We start from the raw sequence: 18,965 nt of genomic DNA, 5'->3' as shown, positions 1-18,965 counted from the left end.
TATTAATCTCCTATCAACAATTTTCATCCAAATTAGTCTATTACTTGTCAGCACTCCAATATTGTTGTATCTAACATTTTGTTCTTCTAAGGCACTTATGACTGAATCCATCCATCTAGATTTGTCTTCCTATGGGTCTCTTTCCTTCCATCTTGATATCAATCACCTGCTTTGCTAATCTTTCCTCTCCATTTCTGATTAGGTCACCAGACTAGCATGGATTAGCTCTGTTCAAACACTCTTGAATGCTAATAATGTGAAGTTCCTTTTAATATCTTCATTTTTAATGATTCTGCCACTGATGCCATCTGTTCACACCTCTAATTTTTCTCAGAACTCTTATATGTGTGATCTCTAGTCTTTGATCAAGTGCTTTATGTCTAACCTGACTCTCAGATCCAAAACTTAAAACTGGTTTGAACACTGTCTTGCATACTAGTTGGTATTTTGGCTAATTTTTCTCTTACTTCATATAAATTTATTCAAATGGCTCTCCACCATACCAGCCTTGCCTTGCTTATTCTGTTGTTGATGCCCAAATTTAATTTGCCATTCACACTAAAAGCCGTGCTTAAATGGCTGAAATAGTTTATTTGATCTCTAAGTTCATTGAGAATGCAACTGAAGTTTATGTTTTTGACTATCATCATAGTTTTGGTCCTTTTTTTATTGCTAATTTCCATGACAAATTTGTTACAGTTGTTATGCATTTTAGATACAGAATACTGGAGACTCACATTGGATGTATTTAGGAGTACAACATCATCTGCATAAAACAAAGAGCTAAGTTTGATATCTCTGATAATGCCACTTCTCTTTCATAATACAATCTATATAGATGACAAATAAGAGTGGAGATAATGTGCATCCTTGTCTTATCCCTGATTTTACATCAAACCATCTTCCTGTAATCTCTTCAATTCTAACTGCTGACTCACAACTTAAATATAGACTATGTATTGCTTTGTATACTTAAACGTGTGGACAGACTTATGTGTTCGTCGAACATGTTGTTTATTATTTTAACGGTATAATAGAACACAGAAACTAAGTAAATAATTAATATAATAATTAAGAATATGAAAACAAAATGCACACACTATTACAAGATCAGTCAACATACAAAATTATAGATCGCAATCCCACCAACACACAAAAGAATAAGGCACGAAAATTATTAAAAAAAGTCACTTCCTGGCCCAAAGACACAGTTAACAAACTCAAACCCTTCCATGTTAAAACACCGAGGATCTATGGATCACCAAAAATTCACAAACCAGGCACACCCCTATGCCCAATTGTGGACAGTATAAATAGTCCCACATACAAACTGGCTAGACATTTAGCGAAGCTACTAGCCACTCTCACTAACAATTCTCCCTCCTTTATCAAAAATTCAGCACACCTAAAAAGCATCTTACAACACCTCACCCTAAAAAGCTCAGACTTAATAGTAAGCTTTGACATCACTTCACTATTCACAAATGTACCACTAATAGAAACCCTCAATCTACTGAAGTCACACTCCCCCCCCCCGATATATTTGAACTATTCAAATTCACAATACATGCAGGATATTTCACATGGAAGGGGAAAATATACAAACAAATTGATGAGACAGCCATGGTATTAGTAATGAATAGTCCAATTATTATTAGTCTTGCCCTTCTCTCCAAATTTTCCTAAAACATTCCTATATGCCTGGTGGGATTCATTTCATACTCTGCTGTTTAGATCTTAACAAAAATCACTTTTTCCATTTTCTTTATGCCAGCTGCCAGCTCTAATGACTCAAAAATTTCTCCACTTCTTCCTTAGAAGAATATTCTATGGGACCATAGGCACAGATAAGCAGCACCGTTAAAAGGGTGTAGCATAGAGGCAGCCTGCCTAAAGGCGCGGCTTAATAAGGGTGTTCATTCAGCCATATTGTGGCAGGCGACGTCGCTACGCTAACAATTCCTGTTAGCATAGCAAGTGCAGAAACAAATTTTTCCAATCTTAAACTGATTAAAAATTATTTGCGAACAGCAATGAACAAAGAAAGATTGGTTGGTCTAGCAACTAAATCGATAGAGGCAGACATAGCTTATAATTTAAATTTAGAAGAGCTTATAAAAAGTTTTTTTTTTTGTGCGATATCCCCGTAGAGAAAACATTTAATTAATATTATTATGTAATTCGTTTTGTTTCAGTGTTTCTCTTGTAATAAAAACAAATTAGCAATTGAAGATTTTCTTATATTTTTGTCTTATAATCCATCAGGGCAATATTTAATTGTTTGCCTCACGGCGTGATCTAACCTGGCCATGGCCCTGCAGATAAGTTTCACTGTCCATTTTCCCATTTTGAAATTGACCACATAACTCTACTCTAAACCAAACAATTCAACATTTGGTGTTGAATGCTGTAGCTACTCTTTTCTTTCATTGATTGTTATTGCCCAAATATAACATCATAAACTAATTATTTAGTAAGATGCCACCTGTTTTTGTCTTCCTTGTTTTAGTAATGCCCATTATGTCTATGCAATACTTTTCCAGTTCTTCTACAACTTCAATTTCCTTTCCATTAATACTCTTTATATTGATGGTTCCTATCTTCAGTTCCTCTGCTGTTGAGTTTGTTGTTGTTCTTCCTCCAGATGCTGAGTTGAAGTTTGTTATAGCAGCTGACTTTTCACTGTTCACCCTGGTTCCCTGACAAAAACAGCATGGGCCTTACTTAACTTGGTGCTGTCTCAATCAGCATGAAATCTCATCATTCATCCAATACCCAGTAGATACCTACTAAACCTACTAACAGGGCACACCACTTGAAGAAGAGGATTGGACATTAAGTCAGAAGCCAAGTCAGTTCTCTGCATTCCTTAAAGGTAATGTGGAGGTCTTTTCCCTGTTATTTGGCTTTGACCCTTAAGTGACTTTGGACAGATCATCCTTTGCAAATCTGCAGATCTAAGTACTCTTAAATCTGTGGTATATTCCATCAAGTGATGCCTAACTTATTTATTTCTCAGTAGCTGTAAAAATTCAATTTTCTTCTACTCATGTGTCTTTTCCCACTTACAATATATGTCCCTATAGCTGAGGCCCCACATAACAGCTACTTTACCTGCACTTTACTGATTATATATTTTGTCTTGTTGGCTTTTATCTTACATCGCACAGTTTCAGATATGCTACCTCCTACTTCTCTGACATTCTGCTGAACTCCTACTTTTTTTTTTTTTTGCTGCAATTTATCTGCTATCATCAGTAATGCTCTCACTCTTATCCTGTTCTCTCTGAAAATACCATACCTCACACTCTATCCCAGTAACTATACCATCTTCTGTCAGCTAATTTTAACTAATCCATATTGAGCATTTTGTGATTGTTCTTACACCAACAGTGCCTATACACATGCTAATCTGTATTCTCCCCAGTAATTGCCGTTACCCTGATTTCACATTTCCAATCTCATATTCACCAGCTCTTCTTCCAGACAATGCATAACTCCAAATCCATTCAAATGTAAACTATCAGCCTTATATTTATATGTCCTTTCATTCACTGTACTGTCTTATAAATAGTGCATGTAATCAAATTGTCAGTGAGGAAGATGTTAATATTCAAGAATGTGCAAGTAGAGGTAATCCAAGATGATGTGGATTCTTAATCCACATCATCTTGGATTTGTGGCTTGCTTTCTTAATCTTTCTTAATGAAAGATTAAGAAAGCAAGCATGTTTAAGAAAAATTTCAGAAAAAAAAAATTGAGAGGAAGACCTATATATATATATTGAAAGAAAGTTGTATATCTCAATTGTATATAGTCATGAAATCATTTAGACTTCATGACTAGCAAGGAAATAAACTTAAATAGCTAGATGAGCTTCAATATTAATGGCTTAACACAATTTAGTCGCATCAGGCCAATGATATTCAAGCTGTGATGTTTGGAACTTTCAGGTTATAGTAAACACAATATTGGAGATTCTGCAAATATATTTTAAATGAAACTCTAATTTTCATAATTTTTAATTATATTTATTTTCATAATCAATTTACAGTTAATTAATGCAAAATCTTCATTTAAAAACATACTGCAAAAAGATTTTTACATCCAATTCATTTTTATAACTAAAAGTAAGCATAATAAATTTAGTTTAATCCTTTATCCAAGTGTGAGCAAACAAAGTTTGCGCCTGAAAATATCTTCAGGACTGAGGTAAGGTAGTACAACACCGGGCAACTCGCAGACAAGGAGTTGAGAGCTTGATCCACTTTTGCTGTGAGTTTCCCGGTGTTGTACTACCTTACCTCAGTCCTGAAGATATTTTCAGGTGCAAACTTTGTTTGCTCACACTTGGATAAAGGATTAAACTAAATTTATTATAGTCTAACCAAGTGAAAAATAAACTTTCAACAAATTACTAAATCCTGAGTAATTTAATAATAAGGTGGCACACCTTTTGGCAACTCCTATAGGTAAGGATGACCTCTCCTATTGCTTCTGCCTTAGTATCTCCACCTCCACTCTGGGCCTGGCTCCCACTGATGTGAGACCTCAATAGAGGTCGAAACCGGTATGGGTAGTGCCCCCCCCCCCCCCCTTAATGCATAGCAGTATACATGTCTGCAAGGAGATGTGCTGTGCATTATGGGAGATACTGAGACAAGGAGTTGAGAGCTTGATCTACCTTTGCTGCGAGTTGCCTGGTGTTGTACTATCTTACCTCAGTCCTGAAGATATTTTCAGGCACAAACTTTGTTTACTCACACTTGGATAAAGGATTAAACTAAATTTATTATAGTCTAACCAAGTGAAAAATAAACTTTCAATAAAAATAAGCATTAAAGTAGGCTTAACTGAATAGGGTTTCATAGAAATTACATCAAGAAACAAGGGTGCCATAGGTTTTGAAAGTGTGATCAGTACTGTTAAGCTGTCATGTTATTTGGAACACCCCTTTGGAAAATACTCTTGAAAATGATTATGATAATTTGATAATTATTAAAAAAAGCATGTAAAAACAAAAATAACTTTAAAGGTGCATTAGCTGAAAAAGTTGAGGTGTCAGTACTACTAGATAAACATTTGAGGATAACAATGAGCTGATATTTTATAAATGATTTATAATTTTAAAAATTACCTAAATAGCCTTTATCACAGATACATCCATTTGATGTACATTGTCCATGTCCTGAACAGTGAAAGTGGCAAGGTGGTCCAACATATATTTCATCTAAAGCAAAGGGAGAAACTGGAGTCCAGGTATGTAAGATGGTATAATCTTGCTTCCAACGAAGAAGAGTCTGGCTGTAGGAAATTAAAAACATACTTTTTTTGTAATTAAAGAAGAAAAGAACAAAAAAAGGCTTTTGTGCATTGGAGCATTATTTGAAGGGTGGATCATGCATCATTTTATAACACATGTGAAAGCTCTGTTTGTGCTTTGAAACGTTAAAATTTTTGAAAGAGTAGATATGAACAACTGTTTACTAAGTTTCATTACTTTTGACACGAGTTGTCTTGGTAACTCATGTCAAAGGTTAATTTGGCCTTTTGTGTGAACCTCCCTACCAGCCGATGTGGATGAAATAGTGAGACCAAATTGCACTTCTTATCCATGTTATTCAATGGGTGTTACAGAATTGTATCCAGATTTAGCTGGACATCTATGGATGTCACGGCCGGTTGGGGGGGGGGGGGTTAATATCAATGTAGTGTCACGGCCGGTTGGGGGGGGGGGTTAATATCAATGTAGTGCTATAAAGCAATGACCTCTGGAATCAATATTAACATGAAAGGCCAAATTAAAATTAGTACTTTTGATTAAGGATTTTATTAAGGCCTGACACCTGTCTTTTCAAACATTGTTGGTTCTCATCAAAGACTACACAGAAAACCAGAATGTACAGTAGCTCATGACTGAAAATTAAGTCATCTGTAAGTGAGCTTTTTTTTTTTTTTTTTAATTTTCTTCATTAATTTAAGATTTTAACACTGATTTCAGGTACACTTAAGAAAAGCATAATTTTTATAGTTTCCCAATGTGTGTATTTTGGATTTCTGTCTCTGAGGAGCACCTACAATTTGAAACAGATGTCAAGCTTATTACATTGTTAATAATGGTTAACAGAAAAAATAGAATTTTTTAAGTCTCATATATTTCTTCCTTGTTACAAGAACAGCATCAGGAGAAAAGAGAAGATCAGTTGACAGCATTGAAAACACGAGTCACAACAGACGAGGTCATGAAGCAAGTGTGTTTACTTGCATGTGTCTTGGTCACAGCTTAGTAACAGGAGAATATGCTATTAGAGTTCAAAGGGGAAAAAATAGTTAGCTTTTGTAATTCAAATGCAAAGTTACATAACTCACTGAGTATTAAGGAAAAAATTATAAACAGTTAACTCTGATTACTTTGACACAAGTATTATTAATAATGGTTAATATTTAAGTGGTATCATAAAGTTTCATAAGTTTAATGGAACAGAAACTTGATTAGATTCCAGAAAAATCTGTACCAATGGCATGGTAAGCAAGACTAGACTAGACTTATCAGATTCCAGGAATTTAATGAAGTCCCGATGTTCTCAAATTCTAATCTCAGCAGAACAAACTCATTTGTCCAAGTTGACATGAAGGGTGCTTGATAAACACCAGGCAAGGAGAAAGGTAGTAATTTATCTTGGTAAATGGCAGAAAAGAACACAGTTCCCAGACTGGTTTGAAGGTAGTGCAGAGATTATACTTGCAAACAACCTGAGATATTTGTTCTAAGGTGGGGCATGGAAACTCTTTTTTACATTAGATTAAATTGTTATCGATATATAACTGGATTTTTCTCAGTGGATGCATTGTGAGAACTGTTTTATGTATTTACCAAAAAATGTGAATGATTTGTGAACTGCTAGAGTGAATGAAAATGACACATTACGGTATTTCGAAATTTTGGCTAGCATCAGTGGTAAACAAAAATTGAATAGAAGTGTTAGTAATGATAACAAAGCAGAGTGGAAGAGCTTAGGCAAGAGTAGATGAATGTGAAAAGTGAAATAAAGCATCTGGAAGATGAGAAATGAGAAGGAGGAAGTTAGTATGAAGAAAGAGTCAAAGGATAATCATATAGCATTGTATGGGGATTCAGTGATTAGAGGTGTGATGAATAATAAAGTACATAAAACATACTTTCCTGGTGGAGCATTGAAAAAAATAACTGGTTGCAGAGAAGAAAAGAGTAGGCATCAGAATCAGTGGATAGGCATGAATGACTTAGATGGTGAAAACAGAAATGTTGATAGAGATTTGAGGAGTTGTTGGAGTTAAGGGATAATAGTGTTGTTAGCATTAGTGTGTTGCTCAGATATGATAACAGTGAGTTGAGAAGGAGAGAGAGATAACAAATAGCAAGATGGAGCTGTCTGAGGCAAAGGGGGTTCAGTTTGTGAATTTGAAGGAAGTTAGAATGGTTTAAAGTTGATAGATTGCATTTGAATGAGTTTGGTGCTGGGCATTTATAAAAGCTATTGTTTGCTGTGAAAGCACAGAATCAGGGTGCTAATAAATTAGGAGAGCACAGCCAAATGGGTTTTATGGTAGGAAGAAGAAGGATATGGTGTTGAAGATGTGACTGCAGCAGGACAAAGTGATGGAATGCATAAAGGTGAGGATGAGATAGATATAAGTAGCAATCAGAGTCAGTATCAGGGAAATTAAGTTGATCAGACCAAAGAGAGAGAGAGAGAGATATGTAGTATAGCAATCAGAGTAGAGAATGTTGGTGTTGGTCAAGACAGAGGACTATCATGTTTATATACAAATAAAAGGAGGATTTGAAATAAGGAAGCTGAGTTTATTGCATTGACTGAATCAGTACATCCAAATATAATTAGTGTAAGCAAAACTTCATTGACTGAGGATGATGTACCATTGGAAATAAAATGGAAGGCTATACAATTTTCTGTAAGGATAACAAGGTGAAAGAGGAGAAGGGGGTACTGTTGATGATTGCAGAGGAATTGTGCCCACAAAATGTGGAAGTTGATAGCACACGTGTTGGAATTTGAATCTGTACATGAAGTAGAAATTAACAGAGAAGTATATCAGATATGATGCTGTTATAGGCTTGGGAATGTAGAGAATACTGATTGTTTAGGAAAACTGGTTGAATATGTAAAAGAGAAGGTGATCCTGATGGAAGGATTTAATTACAGGAATAAAGAATGGAAGGAGATAGTGTATGGGAACAAAAAGAGTGGGTTTGTTGAATTTCTGAGGGGTAAGCAGCATGTGAGAGAAGCAATTCAAGGTTTTAGTGCATTGGATTTGGTGATATCTTCACAAGATGTGGTTGTTAATGAGATATTAACACTGCCACCTGTTGGTGAAAGTGATCATGAGGCACTTGTTTGGGAAGGAGTGAAACAAGAAATGGTTACTGCAAAAAAACAAAGGATATATGTGGAATTATAAGGTGGGTGATTATGGGAAACTCAAGAAAAAAAAAAAAAAGACAGAATAGTACTATTTCACAAGCATAGCTCTAGAACAAATGTTTCTAAGTATAGACCAGTCTGTATAACGGCAGTTGTAGTCAAGGTGCTGGAGAAGAGAAATTGGTTAAGAATAAAATACAGGAGTTGATGTGGGTTGATGGACACAGGAGTCTTTTATGATGGTTAACCTTGATTTGTAAACGGTAGGTTTTTCTTTAGCAATTTACTCATAATTTAATGATAAGGTAACAATAATGTTAGATGAGAGAATGGTATAGAGAGATCTTTGTAAAAGCTTTTAAAAGCTTACCACATGATAAGTTGGTGTACAAACTGCAGAGAATGGGAATGGGTAGTATATTGGTTAGATGGATTGATGATTGGCTCTCTGAATGATATGAGCAAGTTGCATATGATGGAGCAGTGTCTCAAAAATGGAAGGTGGTGTGCACAAGGGTTCTGTTCTTGGATCACTCAGGATTTGTGATTGATTCCTCTGCAATCTTGGGGGGGGGGTGAGTTGAGTAGACAATTTGAGAATACACACTATGCATTGCATACGACCTATGACTGAGCATCTGTAATGATCGCTAATTCATAAGTAGTAGAGAAATAGAATACACGACACAACATAAATATATTTAAAAAAATGAATTTTAATTAAGAAAAGAATTTTGGAAAATTTTCTAATGTTTTAAATTAAGGGGATGAAAATCCCTTATTGTTTTTCAGCCAGTAAGCGAAACTCTAAGATCGAAAACTATGATCTAAGCGTTTCATGCCGACGAACTATCGGCGAATCCAAGCGGAAGTGACCACTTGGTAGTACCACACCAAGGCAACTTGATGCAAAGGTGGAGCAAGCTCCCTCACTATTCTTGATATTTTCTCATAATGTAAAAACACACAGCTCCTAGGAGATGTAATACTGCTTTACATTATGAGGAGAGGTCACTACCCAGACTGGTTTCAACCTTTTTTGAGTAGCTAGACCTAGATGATATCAAAATTTTAAGTGAAAAGAACTTACATACCTTCGCTATACGAATGCCAGAAAGGTGTGCCACTATATTGTATTATAACATATTATAATTAAGAAGAAAAGCCAAACAGCTATTTTTTTTCTGGCGAAGTTGATAAATTAAGGGGATGAAAATCCCTTATTGGTTTTCAGCCAGTAAGCGAAACTCTAAGATCGAAAACTACGATCTAAGCGTTTCATGCTGACGAACTATCGGTGAATCCAAGCGGAAGTGACCACTTGGTAGTACCACACCAAGGCAACTCGATGCAAAGGTGGAGCAAGCTCCCTCACTATTCTTGCTATTTTCTCATAATGTAAAAACAATATGTAAAAGCGTACTGGCTGAAAAAACAATAAGGGATTTTCATTCCCTTAATTTATCAACTTCACCAGAAAAATAGCCGTTTTGGCTTTTCTTCTTAATTATAATATGTTATAATACAATATAGTGGCACACACCTTTCTGGCATTCGTATAGCAAAGGTATGTAAGTTCTTTTCACTTAAAACTTTGATATCATCTAGGTCTAGCTACTCATTGATGAGACCTCAAAAAAGGTTGAAACCGGTCTGGGTAGTGACCTCTCCTCATAATGTAAAGCAGTATTACATCTCCTAGGAGCTGTGTATTTTTACATTATGAGAAAATATCAAGAATAGTGAGGGAGCTTGCTCCACCTTTGCATCGAGTTGCCTTGGTGTGGTACTACCAAGTGGGCACTTCTGCTTGGATTCGCCGATAGTTTGTCAGCATGAAACGCTTAGATCGTAGTTTTCGATCTTAGAGTTTCGCTTACTGGCTGAAAAACAATAAGGGATTTTCATCCCCTTAATTTATCAACTTCGCCAGAAAAATAGCCATTTGGCTTTTCTTCTTAATTTCTAATGTTTTTTTTTCCTGTTTCTTTGGGGGGAAGGGCCCCTCCCCTGGGTATGCCACTGGTTGCAAAAACTGCACATTGTATTGCATTATGATAAGAAGTACTTTAACATGTAGGGATAAGAAGGTGACTGTACCACTGTATAAAGCATTGGTCAGACCATGCTTGGACTATTGCACGTTACTTTATGAAGATGAGTTAGCCAGTCTCATATGGAGCTAGCAGGGTTCCCCCACCCCTCAAAAAAAACAAAACAAAAACTGAGTTTCTGGGAGGTGGTGAAAAAAACCTGCTAGCTGATATTCACTTGAAACATCCTGACAATGGTTCTTCACACCTTAGATGAAATTTGAACTCAAGTATTTCCAACCAAAGGCATTATCAAAAGTGAATGACCTATGGAGGCCCATCATTAATCAAGAAAATTTTTTTGAAACTTTTCTAGTTTAAACATGCAAATGCTATTTGAAGTGGTAGGAAATAATCAATATTTATTCTTCTTCTTCTTCTTTGAAATAAAATCCTTTCTGTATATTTTTGAACATGCAAAAGTGCCAATTTTAAATTTTTAAAAAATATTTATAAATATTTTTACAAATTAATATATATGAGGAGATACCCTAAAATAATGGGAATTATTATTATTTTTTAAATTTTATTAAAGTTAATAATACAATATTCAAGTCTCCTTCAAAGTACTTGTCTCGATGTTTTTTCCAGTGCTGGAAACAGTTCTGGAACTGTTCAAATGGAATACTGTTTATGGTGCCTCCAGCAACTTTTCTTCCACTTTGTCCACATATTCGTTGATGTGGACCTTTCATGGTTTCTTTATCCATGGGAATAAAAAAGAGTTGCATGGAGAGAGAGAGAGAGAGAGAGAGAGAGAGAGAGAGAAAAAGATCAGGTGAGTGGGGAACAACTGCAATGTTGTTTTTCATCATGAACTGTTGGACAGACAAGGCCGTGTGGGCTGGAGCATTGTCGTGTGCAGCAACCAATCACCACTACTCCACATTTCTGGGCAGTTTTCATTGAACATTGTCACACAATCTTCTCAAAATGTTGAGATAAAAATGTTGGTTCACTGCCTGTCCAGGAGGAAGAAATTCTTTGTGTACAATTCCATTCACATAAAAAGAAAATAAATCAACACTGTCTTGACATTTGATCGAACTTGATATGCCTTTTTGAGCCTTGGTGAGTTTGAATGTTTCCATTAGGTTGATGGTTGTTTTGTTTCTGGATCATAACTGTAGCACAAAGACTCATCCGTGGTCACAACTTTTGAAAGAAAGTGCTGGTCATTAAGAACTTGCACCCTCAAATCACAGCAAACATTCACATAATTTTTTTTTTTTTTTTATCTTTATGAGCAAACGAGGCATAAATTTAGAGGTCACACGTTTCATTTGCAAATCTTCTGTTAAAATTCACTGGCATGAGCTCCATGACAAATTCATATCTTCAGAAACTTGCTCAATGGTCTTTAGACTATCTTCATTGATTGCCTGCCAAACCTTTTCAATGTTTTCATCATTTCTGCTTGTCGAAGGTCGGCCAGATCGTGGTTGGTCTTCAACTGATATGTCCCTGTTTTTGAAATGGGAAAACCATTCATAAACCTGTTTTACCTAAAGCGTTGTCCTTAAAGGCTTGCCTAAGCAAAACAATAGTTTCAGTTGCAGTTTTACCCAAAAAGAAAACAAAATTTCATGCACACTCTCTGTTCCTTGTGGTCAGCCATCACAAAAATCACCAAACTTGCTTGTAAGCACTAACAAAAAGTAGCCAAATAATGAACTGGTTCACAGGATGACATCACTTGCCAGACTGGTGGAGAAAACTGCACACTCATGCTGCCTGGTAGCATCATCGGTAACTAGAAAATGCATATGCACCAGGTTCAGATTCGATTTATTTTTGAGTACCCCCTCATATACCATAATACATCTTTATTTTCATTAATAAAAAAAGACTTATCTTTTGAAAAAAAGACTTACTTCTGAGCCATTTCATGTTTCACAGGAATTAAAACTCTTGTCCAGTTACCGTGTGGTCCAGAATAATAAATACTAGCCTCATTTGGAGAGCCTGAGCATTCTGATCCAGAATAACATTGAAAACTCATTAATTTCCATGTTACACCAGCGTCTTGAGAATATTCCAAATGTACTGCACTATCCCAGATGAATTTATCACTACAGCCAACATTAATCTATCAGAGACAATATTTTTTCTAATTATTTGTATAGCATCAGTAAGCAACATTGTAAATGTTTCACAGTGATTAAGCTAATGAGATGGAATAAATAGGATTTATCAGTGTGCAATTTAATACAAATTGGTTTCTGTGCATATCCAATACTTATATCTAGTATTTTTATCACAGTAACATCTTTAAACAGATGCATGAAAAATTAATACACATTAATGGATTTATCTGGAGATATACAACTGCCTGCAAATGATACAAAACTGGGTAGAATGATGAGAAATCAAGTGAGCAGAAATATACTGGTGTCCAAAATCTAAGGATGAAGAATATTTCTGAAGATTAAAACTGCAAATTCAGACAAATCAGCATGTGTCATGTAGAAAGCAGGCACACATTCAAATTTTCAAACCACGTGGCAGCACTCAAAGAATAAAAGGCAAAAGGCTAAGCGAATTGTGTTTGAAGGAAGCTCTTTTCATGAAGAAATAAAGTTGCAAACTTAGATATCTTGTAATGTCTCAAATATATCATATAGATGATTTCACACAGGAAAGAATTATTGGAAACCTTGAAGAAGCCCATAGAATTACTAATATTGCAAGAGAATTTGGAATCTTACAAGATTCCAAATTACACCATGTTTGCTAAGAGGCCACCCTTGCTCTACTACAGAGCACGAAGACAGATTTTTGGTTATAATAGCAAAATGTAATCACTGCATCATGTCAGGTCAACTTGTAAGTTAGTTTTATTCAAACACAGGTATGTGGATATTTTAAAAAACTGTGGCAAGACGTATCTGAAGGCCTGTAGTCTGCATCCATTTAAACACAGCTCATTGTAGAACACATTTTTAGTGGTGCTGTATCCATAAAAATTGGACAAGACAACAATGGGTTGCAGTTTGCTATAGTTGGTGGATTGAGTGGTGGAGACGGAGAGCTGTAGAGTAGGTGTACTCCCTCAATGCATCTTTGGACTCCTTGGAGGTGTCATGTAATAATAATAATAATAATAATACTTTTTGATATCTGTCCAGCAGTCATCCTTATCTGCATAACTAGTGTCATATCCATTCCCATTTGTTCTAATTTTCATAACAGAGTTCCATGTGGTATTCTATCAAACTGTGAAATCCAGCAGAATCATTGTGCAGCCATTTCCTTTATCCAACTCAGCTGTTACTCTATTATAAAAAGTTAGTAAATTACTAAGGCATGACCTACCCTTTGCAAAATCATGTTGCCCCTCATGCAGTATCATATATTTATTTATCCTTTCTTTAGTTCTCTTTTTGACCAATTATTCCAATACTTTACCCTCCATGGCTAAGATACAGATCTGTCTATAATTTGCTACTGAAGTCTTAGAACCTTCCTTATGCAAGGGAATTATTTAGCCCTCTTTCCAATCCCTTGGAACTCTATCAGAGCTGAGATTTAAATTAAACAGCCTTGTCAGAGGCATTGCGAGTTCCCTTGCACATTCTCACAAAACCAGAGCTGATATTTCATCTGATCCCACAGCTGTATTTACATTGAGTTTCTGCAATATCCTAAGAACCTCCAATTCATTCACCCTTGTTCCAACATCACTGTCTGTCATATATGTTAAAGCAGTAACCTCACTTGGATGATATACCCTTGCAAAGTGGTCACTCAGTAACTGAACTATTTTATCTGTTTCTATCACCTTGTGACCATTATCACTCATTAAGGTTAACCTTCCATGGTCATTCTTCCTTTTACTTGTTATGTAACTAAAGAACTTTTTGGCATTTCCTTTGACATGCTTGGCTAGATTCTTCTCATAATCTGATTTAGCCTTCGTTTGCAATGGTCACCTTTCTTGCCTGAGTCTTGTACTATTCATGAGTTTCTTGCCCATATTTCTCCTTATATACTCTCCACAGCAATTTCTTCTTCTTCTGTAGCATGTGCTTAATAATATTACGCATCCATCTAACTCCTACCAGATTAACCCTCCTTATCTTAGGTATACAATTTAATACTGCTTACTCTAGATGACCCTTGACTATATCTCATGCACTACTAATATCCTTATCCTGCAGTGTTTTATGCCATAGCACAGATTCAAGCTACTTCTTAAGCTTGTCATAATCACCTGCCTTGTAGTTCCACATACACCCTCTGTCCAAAAAGAAACCAGACTTTTTATAGAAAATAAAACACAGGCCAATTACAATTATTCAAATCATTTATTTCAATTAACCTCAGCTTCGATACAGCATTTGGCATGGTCAATTAATTCGTTAAATGAGTTTTTATATATCGGTTTTTGGGATATTGTTGAAGGTCGTGGTTACTGCCGCATGAACGTTTTCAATGGTGTGGTATCGCTTTCATTTCATCGGCAAATGAAGCCAGGGGAACAGAAAGAAGTCACAGGGTGCTAAATCAGGTGAATACAGCGAGTAATCCAACACACAAACTTGGTTTTTGCTCAAAAACTGTCTCACAATGTTTGATCGATGAGATAGTGCATTATCGTGCAAAAGTGACCAGCTGCCTGCAGCACGATATGCATGATATGCCTGCCATATGCGACGAATTCTCGCTATCAATCGCTTCAAAACTTCAAGATAAAACTCACCAATGACTGTTTGGCCAGGAGGAATGAATTCTTTGTGGATAATGCCCTTGGAATCATAGAAACAAATCAGCATTGTCTTTACTTTTGACTTCTCCAAGCGACTTTTTTTTTTTCGAATGCCCCTCTTCTGGTGGTCTCCATTCAGCACTTTCTTTTGGGCTCATACTCAATTTCGTCACCAGTAAAGATCGTTTCAAGGAAGTTTGAGTCCTTACAAGCGGTTTTAATGAGATCCTTGCAGTGTTAAATTCGATAAATTTTTTGGTCATCGGTCAACTTTCAAAAGAACGTGTAGGATATATTTTGCATGAAGAATTGTAAATGAAAAAGCTTTGTGCAAGATGGGTGCTGTGCTTGCTCACAGCAGATCAAAAACTCACTCGCATGAAAACCTCTGAACAGTGCTTGGAGCATTTTAACAAAAATAAAAGTGATTTTGCGCATAGATTTATTACTATGGATGAGACTTGTATTCACAATTACACACAAGAATCCAAACAACAGTTAAAACAAGTCTCATCCATAGTAATAAATCGATGCACAAAATCACTTTTATTCTTGTTAAAATGCTCCAAGCACTGTTATTGTCTACTCCCCAGTTATTGTTTTACTCTTTTCAAGATAATTAATAAACAAAATGTCTTTAGCATCCCAAAACACCGATGCCATGACCTTTCCTGCTGATGGAACTGACTTTGTCTTCTTTGGTGCAGAACAACCGGCTTTTGTCCACCAAAGAAGACAAAGTCAGTTCCATCAGCAGGAAAGGTCATGGCATTGGTGTTTTGGGATGCTAAAGACATTTTGTTTATTAATTATCTTGAAAAGAGTAAAACAATAACTGAAAAATATTATTTTGATCTTTTAACCAGACTAGACAAAAATATTCGTGAGCAAAGACCCAGTTTGCAGAAGAAAAAAATCATCTTTCATCAGGAAAATGCACCTGCCAACAAAGGTGTTTTGGCAATGGGAAAATTAAGGGATCTACAATATGAATTGTTGGAACATTCACCCTATTCCCCATATTTGGCTCCCTCTGACTTCTATCTCTTCCCAAAACTAAAACTCTTCCTCGCTGGTCAGTGTTTTTCTTTGAATCAAGAGGTGATTGCAGCTGTAGAAGGGTATTTTGCAGATCTTACTAAGAACCACTACAGGGATGGGATAATGGTGCTGGAGTATCGCTGGAATAAATGTATTAGTCTTAAGGGAGATTATGTTAAAAACTAAAAATAATTTTGAAATTATAAATTTTTTTCTTCATTGTTAAGCTGAGAACTTTTCAGACCACCCTCGTATCTTGCCCTAGTCTGAGCTCTAACTTAAGTCTGCGATGGTAATACTGAGTAATGATCTTTCAATTTTTTTTTTCTGGAAAATCCTCAACTTGTTGGTTGGTTTTTTAGTGAAAGCCCATCTTTCACTTCTATGTGTGATGACTAGAAGTATAGAACTGCTGCTGAATGTCCTTTCCAATTCTGTAAAAAAAAAAAAAAAAAAACTTTTTTTTCCCAATCCCTATACAATAGATAAAATTCTGCAATCCTCCCCACCTCACCTGACACATGAGATCACAACAAAACTATTCCTATTCCATATATGCAGAGTGCATCTGAAGAAACAGTCAAAGTGTTTAAGAAATATCATTTCCATGACATATTTAACACTCATGTCAAACTACTTACTTTCAACTATTCTCCATGTACTAAACACATCTATAACATGTATGTAATATGGCCTACTGTGAACAGAGAGGAAGATTTATTAACATAAGCCTTTTTCTATTTTTATTAACAAATTTTATTATTTGTTATATTTGTTAATATACATAAGTTTTTATGTTCTAACTGCATTTCCTATCACAATTATGACAAGTCAGGAGGTAGCAGATCATGCTTTGAATATTGTCACATATGATTAAATAGAAGACTATAGTGCAGTGTAGAAGTTGCTAAAAATCTAGAATGAGAGACTATTTTTAGAGTCAGCATCAGCAGGGAAGCACTACCAAAACATCAATAAGTATGTCTGCATTAATTTGTCTCAAATTTAGGTAATATTTTAAGACTGCCTTTAACATTACAATGAATTTCTTGGAATTTCTTCCTTGATATGACATTAATTCCGTCAGTGAAAATATGAATTATTTCCACAACTACCTGATTGAGTGTTCTGTGAACAGTGGCAAGTATTATTGTTTTCTGAACATACTGGTCTTGCTGACCATGCTCTGGATACCTGCCATAGAATACGGTGGAAAAAAGCCAGGATAATACACCGTAGCAAATACAGATATGAAAGGCTTTTCATAGAATCAGCTTCAGCCCTAAAAAACGAGCCTAACCTCAACAAATTTGGCTGCATGAGACTTCCTCAAATTTGGGAAACCTACATCAGAAGACCTTCAGCCCAATCGCCCAAGAATACCAACATCGCCCGCTAGAGGGCACCATCAGGACTTTAGGAGAAATATTAGCTTCATTCTTCTTACTCATTTATTGTTTTTGCTGTGCCTGCATGCACATATCTTGTACCTAAGTTCTTGAAAATGGCAGCGTGATGTTGCCGAAATATAGAAATATATTAAAATTTATTTTAATGTATATCCTAGTACGTTGTAATTTCCTGAAATAATTTAGTGAAAATGCATAACCAACATCTAAGCCTTTCCACGAGAATCAAGTGAAGGCTAGAAAGGTGACGAGCATGGTAAAGAAAGAAAAGGTGTAGTATGAGAGGAGACTGGCTGGTCAGGCCAAGGTTAAATCAAGGGAATTTTTCCACTACATGGCCAGCAAGAGGAAGAATAATTATGGCAGACTAACACTGGTGGATAGTCATGGCAGCAGACTAACAGCAGCGAAGGATATAGTGGAATTATTGAACGAGCACTTTATCAGCGTATATCATACTGGTATAAATGATCTGGTACAATATATAGAAGGGAGACAAGTATTAGGAGAATCGGAAGTGAAAGAAACAGAGATGTATCAGATGTTAGTTGGGTTAGATGTGAATAAGGCTGTGGGAATGAATGACATATCAGCATGCATTTTTAAGGAATGTGCACCACAGTTGGTTATGCCCTTGACGTGGTTATTTAATGAAAGTCTTGCAGTGGGTAGGGTTCCTAAGGAGTCGAAAGAAGGCAAAAATAGTACCACTCCACAAGCATGGTTCTAAGACAGAATCTCCAACCACAGCCCAGTCTGTATAACTGCAGTCATGGTGAAGGTGCTGGAGAGATTGGTGAGGAATAGAATACAGAATTGGGTTAATAGACATAGCATTCTTTATGGTCAGCATGGATTTGTAAAGGGTAGATCTTGTTTTACTAATTTACTTGCATTTTATAAGGTGACGAGTGTGTTAGATAAGGGAGAATCATATACAGTGATATTCTTAGACTTTGCAAAAGTGTTTGATAGATTACCACATGATAAATTGGTGTACCTACTGCAGAGGATGGGAACAGATAGTTTGGTTAGATGGATCAAAGATTGGCTCTCTGAACAATACCAGCAGGTTGTGTATGATGGAGCAGAGTCTCAAAAAAGAAGGATAGACCAGTGGCATGCCCCAGGGTTCTGTTCTTGGGCCCCTGCTGTTTAACTTGTTTGCAAATGATATATCGTGTAGACTGACTGAGGAACTTACGTTATTTGCTGATGATGAAAAGTTGGGAAGAATTATAAGCAGCACTGCTGAGGCTGAATCCCTTCAGGAAGATTTGAACAGACT

The 18,965-nt window shown here is 36.0% G+C and overlaps 1 protein-coding gene across 1 annotated transcript in view; it reads right to left on the bottom strand.

Moving 5' to 3' along the window:
* The window catches only part of LOC150108407 (reelin-like), a 920,570-nt gene that overhangs the window by 448,780 nt on the left and 452,825 nt on the right, over positions 1-18,965 (bottom strand). Inside the window, exons 27-28 of the mRNA XM_090390755.1 lie at positions 12,394-12,608; positions 5,138-5,304 (exon numbers count right to left, since the gene is read on the bottom strand). Coding sequence (XP_090246881.1) covers positions 5,138-5,304; positions 12,394-12,608 — 382 coding nt within the window. The remainder of the gene's footprint in view (positions 1-5,137; positions 5,305-12,393; positions 12,609-18,965) is intronic.

This window comes from Typopeltis vanoorti, chromosome 3 (assembly GCF_054136105.1).
Source record: "Typopeltis vanoorti isolate ZY-2024b chromosome 3, IOZ_Tvanoo_1.0, whole genome shotgun sequence".
Taxonomy (NCBI): domain Eukaryota; kingdom Metazoa; phylum Arthropoda; class Arachnida; order Uropygi; family Thelyphonidae; genus Typopeltis; species Typopeltis vanoorti.
Note: the sequence above shows the minus strand (reverse complement) of the source record. Positions and strands in the feature narration are given on the sequence as shown.